Raw genomic sequence first — 13,778 nt, 5'->3', positions numbered from 1 at the left:
AGTAGTCATTAATAATTGTGGGTAAATTGAGGATTGGTTTTAAACCCAGATGTTTAATACAGAGCACGTCTGTTCAATCTCTTCCTTCCTTTTCTCACTCTGTTCCAAAACATGCAGAGATCGGCATGCTTTTCTAGTGCCTCCTAACTTTTTATTACTGTCTGCTCACTGACCGTTTTTCCAGAGGATGAATCCTCCGGTCTCTACGGGTTCCTGAATGTAATCATCCACTCTGCCTCCGGCCTCAAACAGAGCTTAAGTGAGTCACTGACCTTCACCTACGCAACCTTTCAGTTCAATTCAATTTTAATTTGTTCAAAAGCAGCGGAAACAGTGTTATTTTTGGTTAAACTTTCAATCGTGAGTGTGTAATTGGATCCACGGGCTGAAATTCGTAGAAATTTGATTTGATTTATTTTCCTAGGGTAGCATCAAACATTCAGCCCATTCTTTTACTAATGTAATACATTCACAAAGACGACGTGATTTGCCATATAAATGTAAATTGTATTAAATTGTTTCCTCCCTGCCAGATCTCTACTGCACATTGGAGGTGGACTCCTTTGGGTTCTTTTCAAATAAAGCCAAGACGAGAGTGTATCGATATACCAGTGAACCCAAATGGAATGAGGTAAGAAGAGTGTGCAATTCAACATACACATACCTTCAAAGCTGGATTTGATGAAGTAGACGTGTAGTTGTTTCTGTGACATTATAAAGAGATTGCTCACCCACATGTACCAGCTGGTGCCTGCATTGAATCCTCAGTTGCACAAATCTATCAGTGCAACTCAGGAACACATACCTGCACACATTTCCGTCTTAGCATAGTTCATGTAGCTGACATCTGGTCTTTTAATCATTTAGGCATCCATCTCCGAGCAGTTAAAAGATGTCTAAACAAATCCAAAGCATCCAGAGCCCGAGCAAGAATATACAAAACACACATACATACTCCATATATGCATGGAAGCAAGCACACGTGCACAAACAAGAATGCATTAATGGCATAGCTGGGTGAAGCAAGAAAAGCTCTGAGACATAATCACAGGATCAGTTCATGTGTGACAGGGTGTGTTCCATAGTGGACCCAATGACTCTTTGAGGATTTTGCCCAGCAAAGTGGAAATAATACTAACTAATGAAGAGCTGCTGGTGATGACTCACATCTGGTCAAAAGCTAAGTGAACTAACGTAGTGTGGGCCTCAAAAAATATGTGCAAAACATATGCAGTACATTCTCTTACATAATTACAGGAAGTGATGGTCAGCTGCGTTTTGTCGTTGGTCGTATTGAAATGCAATGCCATGGTGATGTCTCTGAAGTTATCATGGCTCTTTTGCATGATCTTTATCTGTATTCAAATATTTCCCACCCTTTGCTTTTATTTATTCTTTCCTCAATTGTTTTTTTCTGTCTCTCTTTGTTCGCTGAAGGAGTTTGAAATCGAGCTGGAGGGCTCTCAGACCCTGAGGCTGCTCTGCTACGAAAAGAGCTACAACAAGACCAAGCAGAACAAAGAGGATGGAGACGGTACAGACCGCATCATGGGGAAAGGACAGATCCCGGTATGACATGACGTCACCCTTTTCTCAGCCGTGACCACCATGACTCATTGCTGATAAGCATTTATGCCACAATAGGTGCCGCATACCATATGATCAGTGAAGCTTGTTAGAGGAATATGTGATGGATAGGTAGAGGCTGGCTAGATGAAGAAGGGTTTCAGTGAAGTTGTCTGCACTTGCAGGTGACTGTAATTTAAAAAAAAAAAGAAAAAGCGGAGTGACTTTGTAGCGGTTTAATAAAAGCTGTATAAAGCTGTACATGCTCACTGCTTCCTGCCAGGCTTAGCTGTTTCAAATATTTATCACCACCCTGGGGAATGGGTACTGAGTAGCAGCAAAGTCATCCTCCACAGAGGAAGTAAATATAAAGTATTCTCTCCATAATAATGCCAGACCCATAAAATTGCCATTATCCTGAACCCATCTGACTGACCATAGTTTGATGGCAGATTTAGGTAGTCAGGAATTTAATCACGAAGGCAACCCCACCCCACCGGATACTGCAAAGTGTCACCTAGAAGATTAACAGAGACAAAGGCAAAGATAAAAAACATGAAAAACAGGAGATGAGCTTCTTTCATCCATTGCTACCAAAAACAATCCCTTTTTCTACTCCTTCGTCAGCTTCAGTGTGCGTCCGTGTGTGCACGAGCATGATTGGACATTGCTGTAAGCTTTTTTTGCTCTGTTTACCACAAACACTCACACACACTAACCTTCATGTATATAGCAGCTCATTTGCTCTGAAGTGAGTAAACCCCCCCCCCCCCCCCCCAAAAAAAAAAAACAAAATAATAGCTGTAACCTTTTAAATGATTGTTACAAATACACTGGTGCAACATTGCGTAAATGTTGTTTCATGCCGTATGCACACACACGCATTACAGAGGACAGTTGTATTTATTCTGGGAGTTCTGCATCCATGCTGGTTGGTAAAATAGAAAAAGCTATCTACACTAGGATAAGTTTCCAAACTGTGACTTACAGTCACATACTCCACCTAGTGGCTCCTCTAAGCCTCAGACACGATCCTATTTTGACAGATGATGTCATTTTAAAAGGAAAAAACTCGCAGAGCTGTTGGAAAGTTACTCAGCAGGATTTTCACAAATCCAAGGCAACGTTGCTGCTGTGTTCAGCAAAAGTCACGGTGGCTTATTGAATCTACATTTTACTCTGCAGCTTTTTTGAGTGTTTGATCAGTCAGGTGCATGCTGAGATTAAAAAAAATGACTGCTTAGTTTTCAGACTGGCTGGTATCTAGCATAAGAGGCAAAATAAGAGGCAAAACATGGGTGCTTAAGGATTGACCTGATAGATGGGTAATAAGAGTACATATAACATGGATGTATACTTGAGCAGGTCCTTGGTGTGTATTCTAGCTAGTGCAGTTTTTCCTGCATGTTTGTTCTTTATCTTAGAATCAAAGTAAAAAAAAATGAAGTCTTCTTTTTCTATGATAATTTCACGTATGTTATAAGGGAAGATCAGTGACTCAATCCATGGCTTCTCCAGTCTGCAAGTTGACGTATTCTTGGGAAAGATACTAAACCCCGATGCATCCGTCTGAGCGTTAGTGTGAATGTTGTGTGAATGTTAGACCAAGTGCTGAGGCTTATAAAAAGCATGAGTGTGATTGTGTGTGTGACTGGGTTTGCTCAATTAGAGTAGAAAAGCACTACATAAGTACCAGTCCATTTTTGTTTGCTTGTTTATCCATAATCTTTCCTAAACTTAAGGGTCACTGTAGCTCAGGAGGTAGAGCAGCTCATCTATTAACCGCAATGTTGATGGTGCAATGCCTGGCTGCCCAAGTATCTTTGGGCAAGGTACTGAACCCCAAGTTGCTCTACGATGTGTCCATTGGAGTGTCATTGTGTATGAATGCTAAATAAGAACTTGTACAAAACAATGCTTGTATGAATGGGTGAATGAATCAAGCTGTATAAAGTGTTTTAGTGCTCAAGGAGAGTAGAAAAAAACCCAGAATGTAAAAATCACTCAGCCCACTAAAGTTCTAAAGTTTGGTGTCAGTTTGTCACATCATCAGCCTGAATTCCCCCATTATTACTGCATCATTAGTCCTTTCCCTTTGATTCTACACCATAAACATCCCTCTTGTTTGATTTTTAAACGTACGCATCCACACCTTGCATTCATGGATTGTGTAAAGTCCTTTGTCCATCTGAATGAGCTGTGACAACTATTGTTTACCCTCGTGTTGCAATGCTGGCTAAATTCCAGCTTTTATCATCGTTCACTTGACCAGATTGTCGAATTATTGGAAAAAAAAGCCACTAAAAGTCAGAGACGACAGCATCATGTGTGTGTCTGAAAGCTTTTAGGCCAACGAGGATGCCGGTCTTATGGCTTTGCTGTTTTTTTAGTGGAATGTAATTCTTTATAGATAAATGGCTCAAACCAAAGAGCACTCCAATCTCTTCAGTTTGATTCGGTTGTGAGAAACTTGATCCAGCTTTGCAGCCAACCAGATGGGGCTTATACTAGGTAAACACACCCAGCATGCGTATACTGTGTATGAGCATGTTTGTTGCGTTTTGTGAGTTGTGTTTGTTCGCACTCAGCCTTTATTGCCCAGGATGGCATGGCTCTTTGATCTGAGTGTAGTTGTATGTAGAGATAGTACCTCTGAATAAATTACATTTGTTTATCGTGCTTCTAAATATATAGCGAAGGGTGTAGTGTGTCTGCAAATCACATTTCAAAACATTCTGCTACAGCAGAGTAAGACAGTTGATGCAATAATAACTTTATGCTCTGCTTTTCTGACATAACACAGCAGCACAGTAAGTAGGACAACAGTATTTAAATATAGCCTTGACTTTTTAAGATCATCATAATAAAGCAAATAAACATCAATAATGTATAAAGCTGCAGTGGCTCCAAACAAAATACTGAAGTTATTCTTTCAATTGTAAAAAACGGATAATTTTTTTGATCCGGTTAGATCTAAAAGTTTTAATAATATAGACTGTTTCATGTAAATGCACTGCAAAATTAATATTAGTTAAGTACATGAATATTATCAGCTTATTAAAGTAGTAGTTTCACAGTAAGCTGTCCTTATACCTGACATATTATCAGTTTGTTAATGTTCCATCAATGCCTAAGCAGCATTTTACATGAGCAATCTGCTTTGTCTCATGCCCAGTCAGAGGATCACAAAATAAATGTTGCATAGTTAAGAAAAAATCTGAGGAAAATTTCTAAATATAAAAAATCTACCATTGAGGATTTGTGTCAAATAAAGGTCTTTAAAGAACAGTGTTTCCATTTGAAAGGTGGTGGAGTAGAAGAAGAACGTAACTGAAGTACAGCAAAATTTCTCAAAATTGTACTTTCTACCACTTCTAATAGAAGACTATTCGAAATATCCTAAGCACTTTCATTTCACATGCACAATGGATCCTGGAACATGTCTTTAGTTTGAATGTACTATCTGAATCTTCACATGACTCAAATTTCCAAATAATATTTTTATCTGGGCCTCGGTGCAGCTCGTCCACTGTCTGAAATCGAGTCATTTTAGCTTCTAACCCAAGGGTGGGGAAACTCCAGGCCTCGAGGGCCGGTGTCCTGCAGGACTTAGATGTGTCCTTGATCCAACACACCTGATTTAAATGGCTAAATTACCTCCTCAACATGTCTTGAAGTTCTCCAGAGGCCTGGTAATGAACTAATCATTTGATTCAGGTCTGTTGACCCAGGGTGGGATCTAAAACCTGCAGGACACCGGCCCTCGAGGCCTGGAGTTTCCCACCCCGTTTTAACCCTTTAAGACAACCTTTGAGTGGTTGGCTGCCATTCACAAACAGAAGATTTGTAAAGCTGGTGGGTGGGGCTTCTGTCCACTCTCACTGAGATCATACAGATCCAGAAGACTGAAGCCTGAGCTTTTAATTTTTGACTTGCGGTGATTACTTGCATTTATGTTGCTTCATTATTTGAAACTTTCTCAATGTTCAGTATGAGTATCCTTCAGTGTGAGCATTTATGGTTTTTTCTTTATCATGTTTCCTCAACTCAGCTTGATCCTCAGACTCTCCAAGGCAAAGACTGGCAGAGAACAGTTATTCCCATGAATGGGGTGAGTGGATCACACAAAATAAAGATATCAAAACATAAACAAGATTTTCCTCCTGTATTACACTCACTAGCAGCTCTAATGTAGCTTTACATTTAGATCATAGTAGTATGCATTAATGAGAAATGGGAAGCAGGTCGATTCAGATTGTGTAATGGTTTGATTTGTTTTTTAACTTTGAGTTCTGTTTCTTATCAGATTGAGATTAAACTGTCCATGAAGTTCACCAGCAGAGAGTTTAGCCTGAAGAGGATGCCCTCGGAGAAACCCATGGGTGTGTTTGGAGTTAAGATCTCCACAGTGACCAAGTGAGTAAATAAATGAAGAGCGACTATTTGCCCACCAGAACTGTGAAATGTTCAGGTCATTACTATTTGTGTTCTCCTCTGACATTTTAGGGCTTGTTTCTGGATTATTTTAATGTGTGCTAATCTTTTTAGTTTTCTTGATGCACATCCCACAATGTTCGACTCAACATTCAGCTCACCAGCTGAATGGACAGCTGCTCACAGTAATTATTCTGTAATCAGAATAATCACATCTGTATTATTCCCTGTGCCAGGTTACTCAGTCTTATCCCAAACTGTGGCAGACTGTCATGTTTTAGAGAATAGGCCAGTGAATGGCTGAAGTCAGCTGGACAGATGATGTAGCATACTGTATATACAGTTGTAACAAATGTTATTTCAGACCCTCTTTTTTGATTCCTTTTTTGTTTTCATCCAGACGAGAGCGCTCCAAGGTGCCCTACATTGTCCGGCAGTGCCTAGAGGAGATTGAAAGGAGGGGCATGGAGGAGGTGGGCATCTACAGAGTGTCAGGAGTGGCCACCGACATTCAGGCCTTGAAGACTGCCTTTGACACCAGTAAGTATCACTGCCATCCGTATACCAGATGACTTCTTTTGTTTTGGGGGTTTTATTTTTACATATTTGTCAATCTTACATGTTTCATTTTTAAATGATCATTTATTAAGGGACAAAAGCCATCCAAACCAACTTGTCCTTATATAAAGACATCATGAAGAAGACATCAAGAGCAGATTGACAGGGGAATCAATTTATGTATTAGCGAATAATTGGGTATCCTTCTTTGCACTTTTAATTCGACGCTAACAGTTAGGAAGCACGGCAGTTTGTTCTGAGGTGTTTCCTAGCGTTATGATTGGCAAACTTCCAGTTTCAGGCTGCTCTCGTCTCTCCTGCAGATAACAAAGATGTGTCAGTGATGATGAGTGAGATGGATGTCAATGCCATCGCTGGGACCTTGAAGCTGTACTTCAGAGAGCTGCCGGAACCGCTCTTTACCGATGAGCTCTATCCCAATTTTGCAGGCGGCATCAGTAAGATACTGACTTTGAGGTTTTCCCACACATACGCAGTGTGAACTGCTTTATTTACAAGAAATGTATAAGCAGCAGTATCTTTCCCTTCCCTCCTCTGCAGCCCTGTCTGATAGTGTTGCCAAAGAGAGCTGCATGCTGAACTTGCTGCTGTCACTGCCCGAACCCAACCTGGTCACATTCCTTTTCCTTTTGGATCACTTAAAGAGGTATAAACAACTAAACACAAAAATACATGCATAGAAAGTAGACATGACTGCACACACCAATGTGCACAGAAAGAAAGACAAACCAAATTCAAGAACGTAAATTTTGATAGTTGATGCATTAGGTGGCGATCACTCACGAGTGTGTTTTCAGATGGATTTTCTTTACATTTGTGTCCAAAACATTATCTAAATGTTAATATTGTTTTAAACTTGAGACAGTTTATTGTGTTATGTGAACATCATTATGGTAGTATGCAGTGTTCACCTCAGTGATTTTCTGTATTGATGTAGCTTTTATACTGTTAGGTATAAATCACTTGCAACTGCAAACAGCCTGACTGTGTACTGAATAGAACTGGAGATTTATTACTTTTACTTTTAATGTCTTTATAGAGTCAAAGCTTTTTCAGTATTGGTTGACAATGTTATTGTTTTGTTATCATAAATCATTTAGCCCCAAAAATTGGCTGTTACTACTATATCCAAGAGAACGTTTTTGGATAGTTTCATGCCTGTTTGCATATTTACAACCACAACATGTTATTGTAATTGAGGTAAAACAGAGAAATCCTCACACTGCAGAGGCCATATTTAGCAGACGTCGCTCCACAGCCAACTTAAATGATAAACAGAATATCAGGATTGTTGGGCAGACTCATAATCTTTTTATCGGTATTAATTATCGGGTCTCTCTTGTAAATGAGACATTAAGTCTCAGTGGGACTACCTGTATAAATAAAGGTTAAGGAAATAAAATATGTAAAAAATGACAAGGAATGTCAGAGGTGGAGGAGCTTGTGATTATTATTTGGATGGAGTGTCTGTGGACAGTTATCCCGTTTTATCCTATAAACTCTTCTGCCGCACTTACTGTAGCATCTCCAACTTGCTCATATTTGCGCTCAGAGCAGTCTATCTCCATCCCTGCACATTAACATCACTCTTGTTCTGCATCTTTATTACTAATCTACTCAACTCTTCCTCTCCTCAGGGTGGCAGAGAAGGAGAGTATCAACAAGATGTCCCTCCATAATTTGGCAACGGTGTTCGGGCCAACCTTACTAAGGCCCGCTGAGAAGGACAGCAAGATCCCCGCTAACCCAACACAGCCCATCAGCATGGGGGACAGCTGGTCCCTGGAAGTGATGGCACAGGTAAGCCACACAGTTTATCTTCAATCTCTGCCCTCTGCCATTTTCTGTAAAGGTGCTTGACTCATTACGATACTTATATTTTTAATTTGCTCATTTTTTTAAACTTTCTCAATACAGGTCCAGGTGTTGCTGTATTTCCTCCAGCTGGAGACGATTCCCACCCCAGACAGTAAACGACAGAGCATCCTGTTCTCCACTGAAGTATAGAGCTAACGCTGACTCTGATCACCGCTGTGTGAAAAAAGAGACGGACACTGGCTCAGAGCGAGCCTCCTGTGTTTTTTATTTGACTGACTGCACTCCGCTCAGCTTTTGCAGCTGGGAAGGATTTGTCTCCGGTGATGCCTGTTGTGCTTGAACACAAGAGGGCGCCACTGGGCCTCTTAAGTACAGAGTATGTGAGGTCTTTGCCATTCCTATCTGTCATTACCTGATAATTAGTATGATTCCATGTACCTCCAGTGTAATGCATCCACCACCTGGTTTTTGTTGGTCTCAGTGGTGAACCTTTGCAGCTTTTACACAGTTGTGGTTCATAATTCGAGAAGTTCGAATGAACAAAATCGCACAGAACGAGTCAGGATTGTTGATTTTTCTGGAATTGGTTCGCCAACAAATCAGAATCTCCACGAACTTTTGGGCATTGTTCTCTGTACGTCTTTATTTTAACCAATCGCAGGAAAAACTTTTGCAAAATGTGTTTCTCCATCTCAAACGTTGCTTCATGTCCAGTTGAGGAAAATCCTAAGTATGTCTTACATAATCTCAGTGCATTCTTTCAAACAAGTGCAGACATTTGATGGAACTGAAAGTCAGCGTGTGGCTGTCGCCGTCGTGCTGGCTTTTTCTTTTTTTCTGTATCACAGGAAGCCAACACCTGTATGTTAAAGTGTTTACAACGTAAACAAACCCAGTTGGAGTGAAACGCTACGGCTTGGTGAAGCGAACCCAGTGATTTGTAATACACTGCAGTCTGACTGCCTGCCGTTTGTCCGACCACAAAAGCAAGTTTCCTCTATTTGTGTTGTGTCTCAAAGTAACCTTCAGCTTAAATGCACAGGAAGCAATATATTTTCTAACATAGGAGTTGTCTGTGTTCATATCTTTGCTGACGAAATGTCCTTCGCATTGTAACATAGGACGTCTTGCCAAATCAATATGTTTGTTTTGGGGTTTTTTGTTAGGAAAAAGGAAGCGGTTGTATTTACAGATAAAGTACATGTACATAATCTTAAAGTTGTATTTTTCTTTTTGGTTAACAGTATAATCATTGTTGCTGTTACTGTAATTTATTTTGGGGTCGTCGGGGAGAAATTGGTTTGTTTGTTTTTTTTCTACGTGAACTTAGGTTTCTGTTTAAGAAAGTAGTAGGTTTTAGCCTTGACTTCAAGTCTTGCAGTAATTAAGCAAGATTTAGCCTTGTTCTAATAGAAACTGCTCAGCTCTTCTATCAGTTCTTCATTTCGATATTGTTATTATTATTAATATTATGAAGGTAACACACACTTTGTAGTTCATACTGTATGTTGCTGTGGAAAAGACTGAAGCTCTTTGACTGCTAGCTGGTCCTTATCAGGACATCTCCCATCCAGAGATTGCCTGTCGAGTTTAGACATTATGCAATGTCATGATACATCTCATACACACATGGCGTTGTCTCCTTTTGTAACCATTTAATCTGTGGCTGCAGAAGTGCACTAATGCAATGTTAGAACTACTGTATTACCATTCAAGTGACCTGAGCACTCTGCATATGTCCAGCGAACAGCGTATCTTTTGTCTTAAAAGAAGGAATATTAATTTGCTTGCGCACACATGGCAAAATGTCCTCCTAATTATTTGTCCACAACTCACTGGCCAAGTTAGAGACAAGCTCTTAAAATGTTTTTGTTTTTTTGCAGTATGATTGATTTAACATGCAGGCATGTTTTGTTCATTTTATTTCTGTGCGCTCCTGCTATTGCTGTGTTGTATCCATGATGTGGGATGTAGTTCATGGGGATCTTTATCCTTTCTTTGTTCTTTTTTTTTTTTTTTTTTTTAAGATTTTTATATCACCACTGCTTATACTGCTTACTTTTTATAGCCAATTCAAGGCTAGTTATCATGACTGGCTGTAAAACCAATGAATGAGTTAAATGGATCTGATAAGGGTTCACGTGTGCTTGTGGCCTCGATGAAGATGGAGTGGAAAAGCACACATGAGTAAATTATGATGGAAAACACAGTTCTTGCATTCGGATACAGGTGAACCCTCTAAACGTCACATTTGCTCTCGCTTTGCCCTTGCAGCATCTCAAAAATATGTTTCTTGCCTGTACTCGTGTAGGTTGTGAGAGGCCGAATGCACCACCACCAGTCATTTATTCATTATTACACTTGTTACCTTTATAGCAAGTCCTAATTGCCTGCTCTACTCTACCCTATCGTGCCTCGACACTTACGCTTTTGTTTAGAGCCCGTGGGCCTCTGAATGTCAGTGATAGTGCTGACTGCGAAAACATTCGTTCTCCCGTTGCCTTTGCTGAGGACAGCCACACATCGTTCATCTCACTGATGACTAAGACAGGACCTTAAACTTAAGTGTGGTCTTAGCTCATACTCTCAGCTCCATGCCTATCCTACCTGCCACCTTCATTTGACTGTGATGCACAAAATGTTAAAAGAGAAACTGTGTTAACATCTGTCTTTTTAGGGCAATGGATCAAAACATTTTCCCCAAGTCCATCTTTGTTATTTTCTTAAGTTTTATATCCTCTATTTTTATTTATTTATGCTTTTGCACAGCCTGGATCTATTTATTTAAGATATTGCCATCTAAAGCTAAATTAATGTTCGAAGACTGTCTTTATCTGGTGTGCTTTCTTTGGGAAAATCTCACGTCTTAGAGTTACAACTGTTTGTCTCTATTTGGCCCCGACTATGTAGAACTGCAGTGATTTTTCAACTCTCAGTTCCTGCATTGTCAGTTCATATTTAGTTATTTGTGTTGAACAACAGACTGGCCACTGTGATTGTCTAGCTAATAGGAAGTGCAGGTTCTTCTTAATTTAAAAGGTAGATTCTGTGAGTTCCTGGAACTCAGACTCCTCCTGCTTTTTCCATAGAGTTGTATAATGTGTATAATACTAGAGTATGCATAATCTGGTTTCTCTTTTATTTATTGTGGCGTCCGCTGATCGTTGAGGATTGAGGCGGTACATCTCTAGTCTCTTTCAAAATCCAAACTATCAGTACAGTATGTGGTAGAGGAGAAAAGAGTCTTATATTAGTCTAAATCTGCATTGTTTTGGTCTGTTGATTGTCACCGTAACTGCATGTACCCTCCATAATACAGTTCCCTCCACAACCTCAGTCCCAAACGAGAAAAAAAAAAAAGGTTTAGTTTTTCTGTGGAGTACTCTGACCATATATTCTTCTATATGAAAGTTCCAAATCTCTTGCATTTACTGTACACAACACTGCTATTGCCACTTCTTTAACAACATGCTGCCATTAAATTAGGCTTTTCCAACCTTCAAAAAGTATTCTTTTGCGTTACTGAGCATATAACGATGTAAAGGTGAGGATGAGACTTGGTGACCAACAACACTTTTTTTATTCCTCAACTTTTAACTCTTGTTCCTGTTAAATATTCAATGTTCTGCTTGTAGAACTGTAAAAAGGAATAATAAAAAAAGGAATACTGTATTCTGAGGGCAAACATGTTTGGAAGGCATTTGCGGCCTATGTTTGTACACAAAATGCTAAATAAAATCTCCTGTATCTAAACAAAGTCACCCCCTCCCCCGTTTTTTTTGTGAAGTCTGTGGTAGTATAGTATTATCCAGAAAACCTAGAGAGGCTAAACAGTGTTTAAAACATTAACTACATATGCATCGTAATGTTGCTGGGCATCATGTTTATCATTTGAGATAGTTTGTAAAAAAAAAAAAAAAAAAAAAAAAAAAAAAAGAAAGAAAAAAATGAATCTTTGGATGTTCAACATTTATAAAACTCAGTGTACAAAAATGCTAATGAAACATTTAGAAATTCCACAAAAATAAGACAATGAACATTTTTCTAAATCATTTAAAACATTTATTTAATTTAAACGAGATGTTTGTATCTAATAAATCTAAAATTGATTGTTTTGTTTTTGGAGAAATTCTCTCAGATTTTATTTTGATTTTAGAAACCCCAAAGTGTTGGGACACAGCGTTACCACAGTGTTGATTCATGTCATGTTTTGGCAACTCTGCACATTTTTGGGCAACTGAGGAAATCAATCAAAACGTCATTCCATTCTTGCCTAACATAAAAGTTTCAGCTGTTTTTGTATTTTTTTTTTTCTCAGAATGCATCAAATCTTTTCAATGGCTGACAGATTAGCACCTAGACTCTTTCTCTTCAGAGTCACTTTTTAAGAGCGCGCTGATAACAAGCCGGTTGGTCCCTCTCCTCCTGGGATCGTGGGATGATGGCTCTGACAGTTTTCCTGTTCTCCTCAGTTCATCTTAAATGAGCTCGGCCTACAGAAGCTGGTAGCTGAATCTTGTTTATAAATATTTCTTCCTTACATGGTGATGTGTTAACCATAGACTGTAGATAAAAACTGGACATGGCCACCATAACATCACCCACTGTTGTTAAACATTAGCAGTTTTAGTGACGCCATTTGTTTTTTTTAGGAACTATAAATAAAGTTTAGGAAGCTTTGTTTATACACAAAACTAAGTAAGCTATTTTTGCTGCTCCCATATTTACAAGGGACCGCCACAGCAGGTATCAGCACATATTCCATATTGCAGACTTTTACACAGGATACCCTTCCTTATACAACCTCCAAATGTTTGTTTCCACCTGGGACAGAAATGGGGAATCTTTGGCTAGCTAAGGGAATGTGTACACCACATGGAGCCAGTTACTAAATACTTGAATTTCACTATACAGAAACTAAAAAATCTCAAGCTTCTTAAGACACAGCAAGCTGTAATATTAAATCAGATCACTCCATTATGTGCTCCTAAAAGCATTGTAGTGTAAAGGTTTTGGTCAGTGAGTCGAATTAGAGGACATGAGCACTAACAGACAGGTACTGGTTACAGTTCCCTTTGTTACCACATCTGTCAATGAAAGCAGCCACTTCCCTAAGTTTAACCCTTATCAGTATCTGAAAGGTTACGTTATTAAGGGAAAACTATACCTATAAGATTGTATAGTTTGTTAACTTTTGTATTTTTAACATGACTCTGTGGGAAATGACTCGCTTTTGAAGCCAGCCTCAAGTGATCATTAGAGGGACTACAGTTTTTGGCATCTTTGAGATTCCTGCATAGTTTAACTTGGATGCACCAACAACCTTTGTTTGTTGTTGTTTTATTTAAAGTTTTTCTGAACCAAACAGGGATTTCCATCTT

At 39.2% G+C, this 13,778-nt stretch overlaps 1 protein-coding gene across 1 annotated transcript in view; it reads left to right on the top strand.

Annotated features, from left to right (window-relative positions):
* bcr (BCR activator of RhoGEF and GTPase) overlaps positions 1-12,154 on the top strand; it is an 83,298-nt gene extending 71,144 nt beyond the window's left edge. Inside the window, exons 14-23 of the mRNA XM_006788744.3 lie at positions 185-259; positions 534-631; positions 1,438-1,569; positions 5,618-5,677; positions 5,873-5,982; positions 6,401-6,540; positions 6,882-7,016; positions 7,120-7,225; positions 8,217-8,379; positions 8,497-12,154. Of these exons, the coding sequence (XP_006788807.2) occupies positions 185-259; positions 534-631; positions 1,438-1,569; positions 5,618-5,677; positions 5,873-5,982; positions 6,401-6,540; positions 6,882-7,016; positions 7,120-7,225; positions 8,217-8,379; positions 8,497-8,586 (1,109 nt within the window). The 3' untranslated portion in view covers positions 8,587-12,154. The remainder of the gene's footprint in view (positions 1-184; positions 260-533; positions 632-1,437; positions 1,570-5,617; positions 5,678-5,872; positions 5,983-6,400; positions 6,541-6,881; positions 7,017-7,119; positions 7,226-8,216; positions 8,380-8,496) is intronic.
* Positions 12,155-13,778: the final 1,624 nt, after the last annotated feature.

The sequence above is a fragment of the Neolamprologus brichardi genome, chromosome 7, assembly GCF_056152115.1.
Source record: "Neolamprologus brichardi isolate AB-2024 chromosome 7, ASM5615211v1, whole genome shotgun sequence".
Lineage (NCBI taxonomy): Eukaryota > Metazoa > Chordata > Actinopteri > Cichliformes > Cichlidae > Neolamprologus > Neolamprologus brichardi.
This window is presented reverse-complemented; position numbering and strand designations above follow the sequence as displayed.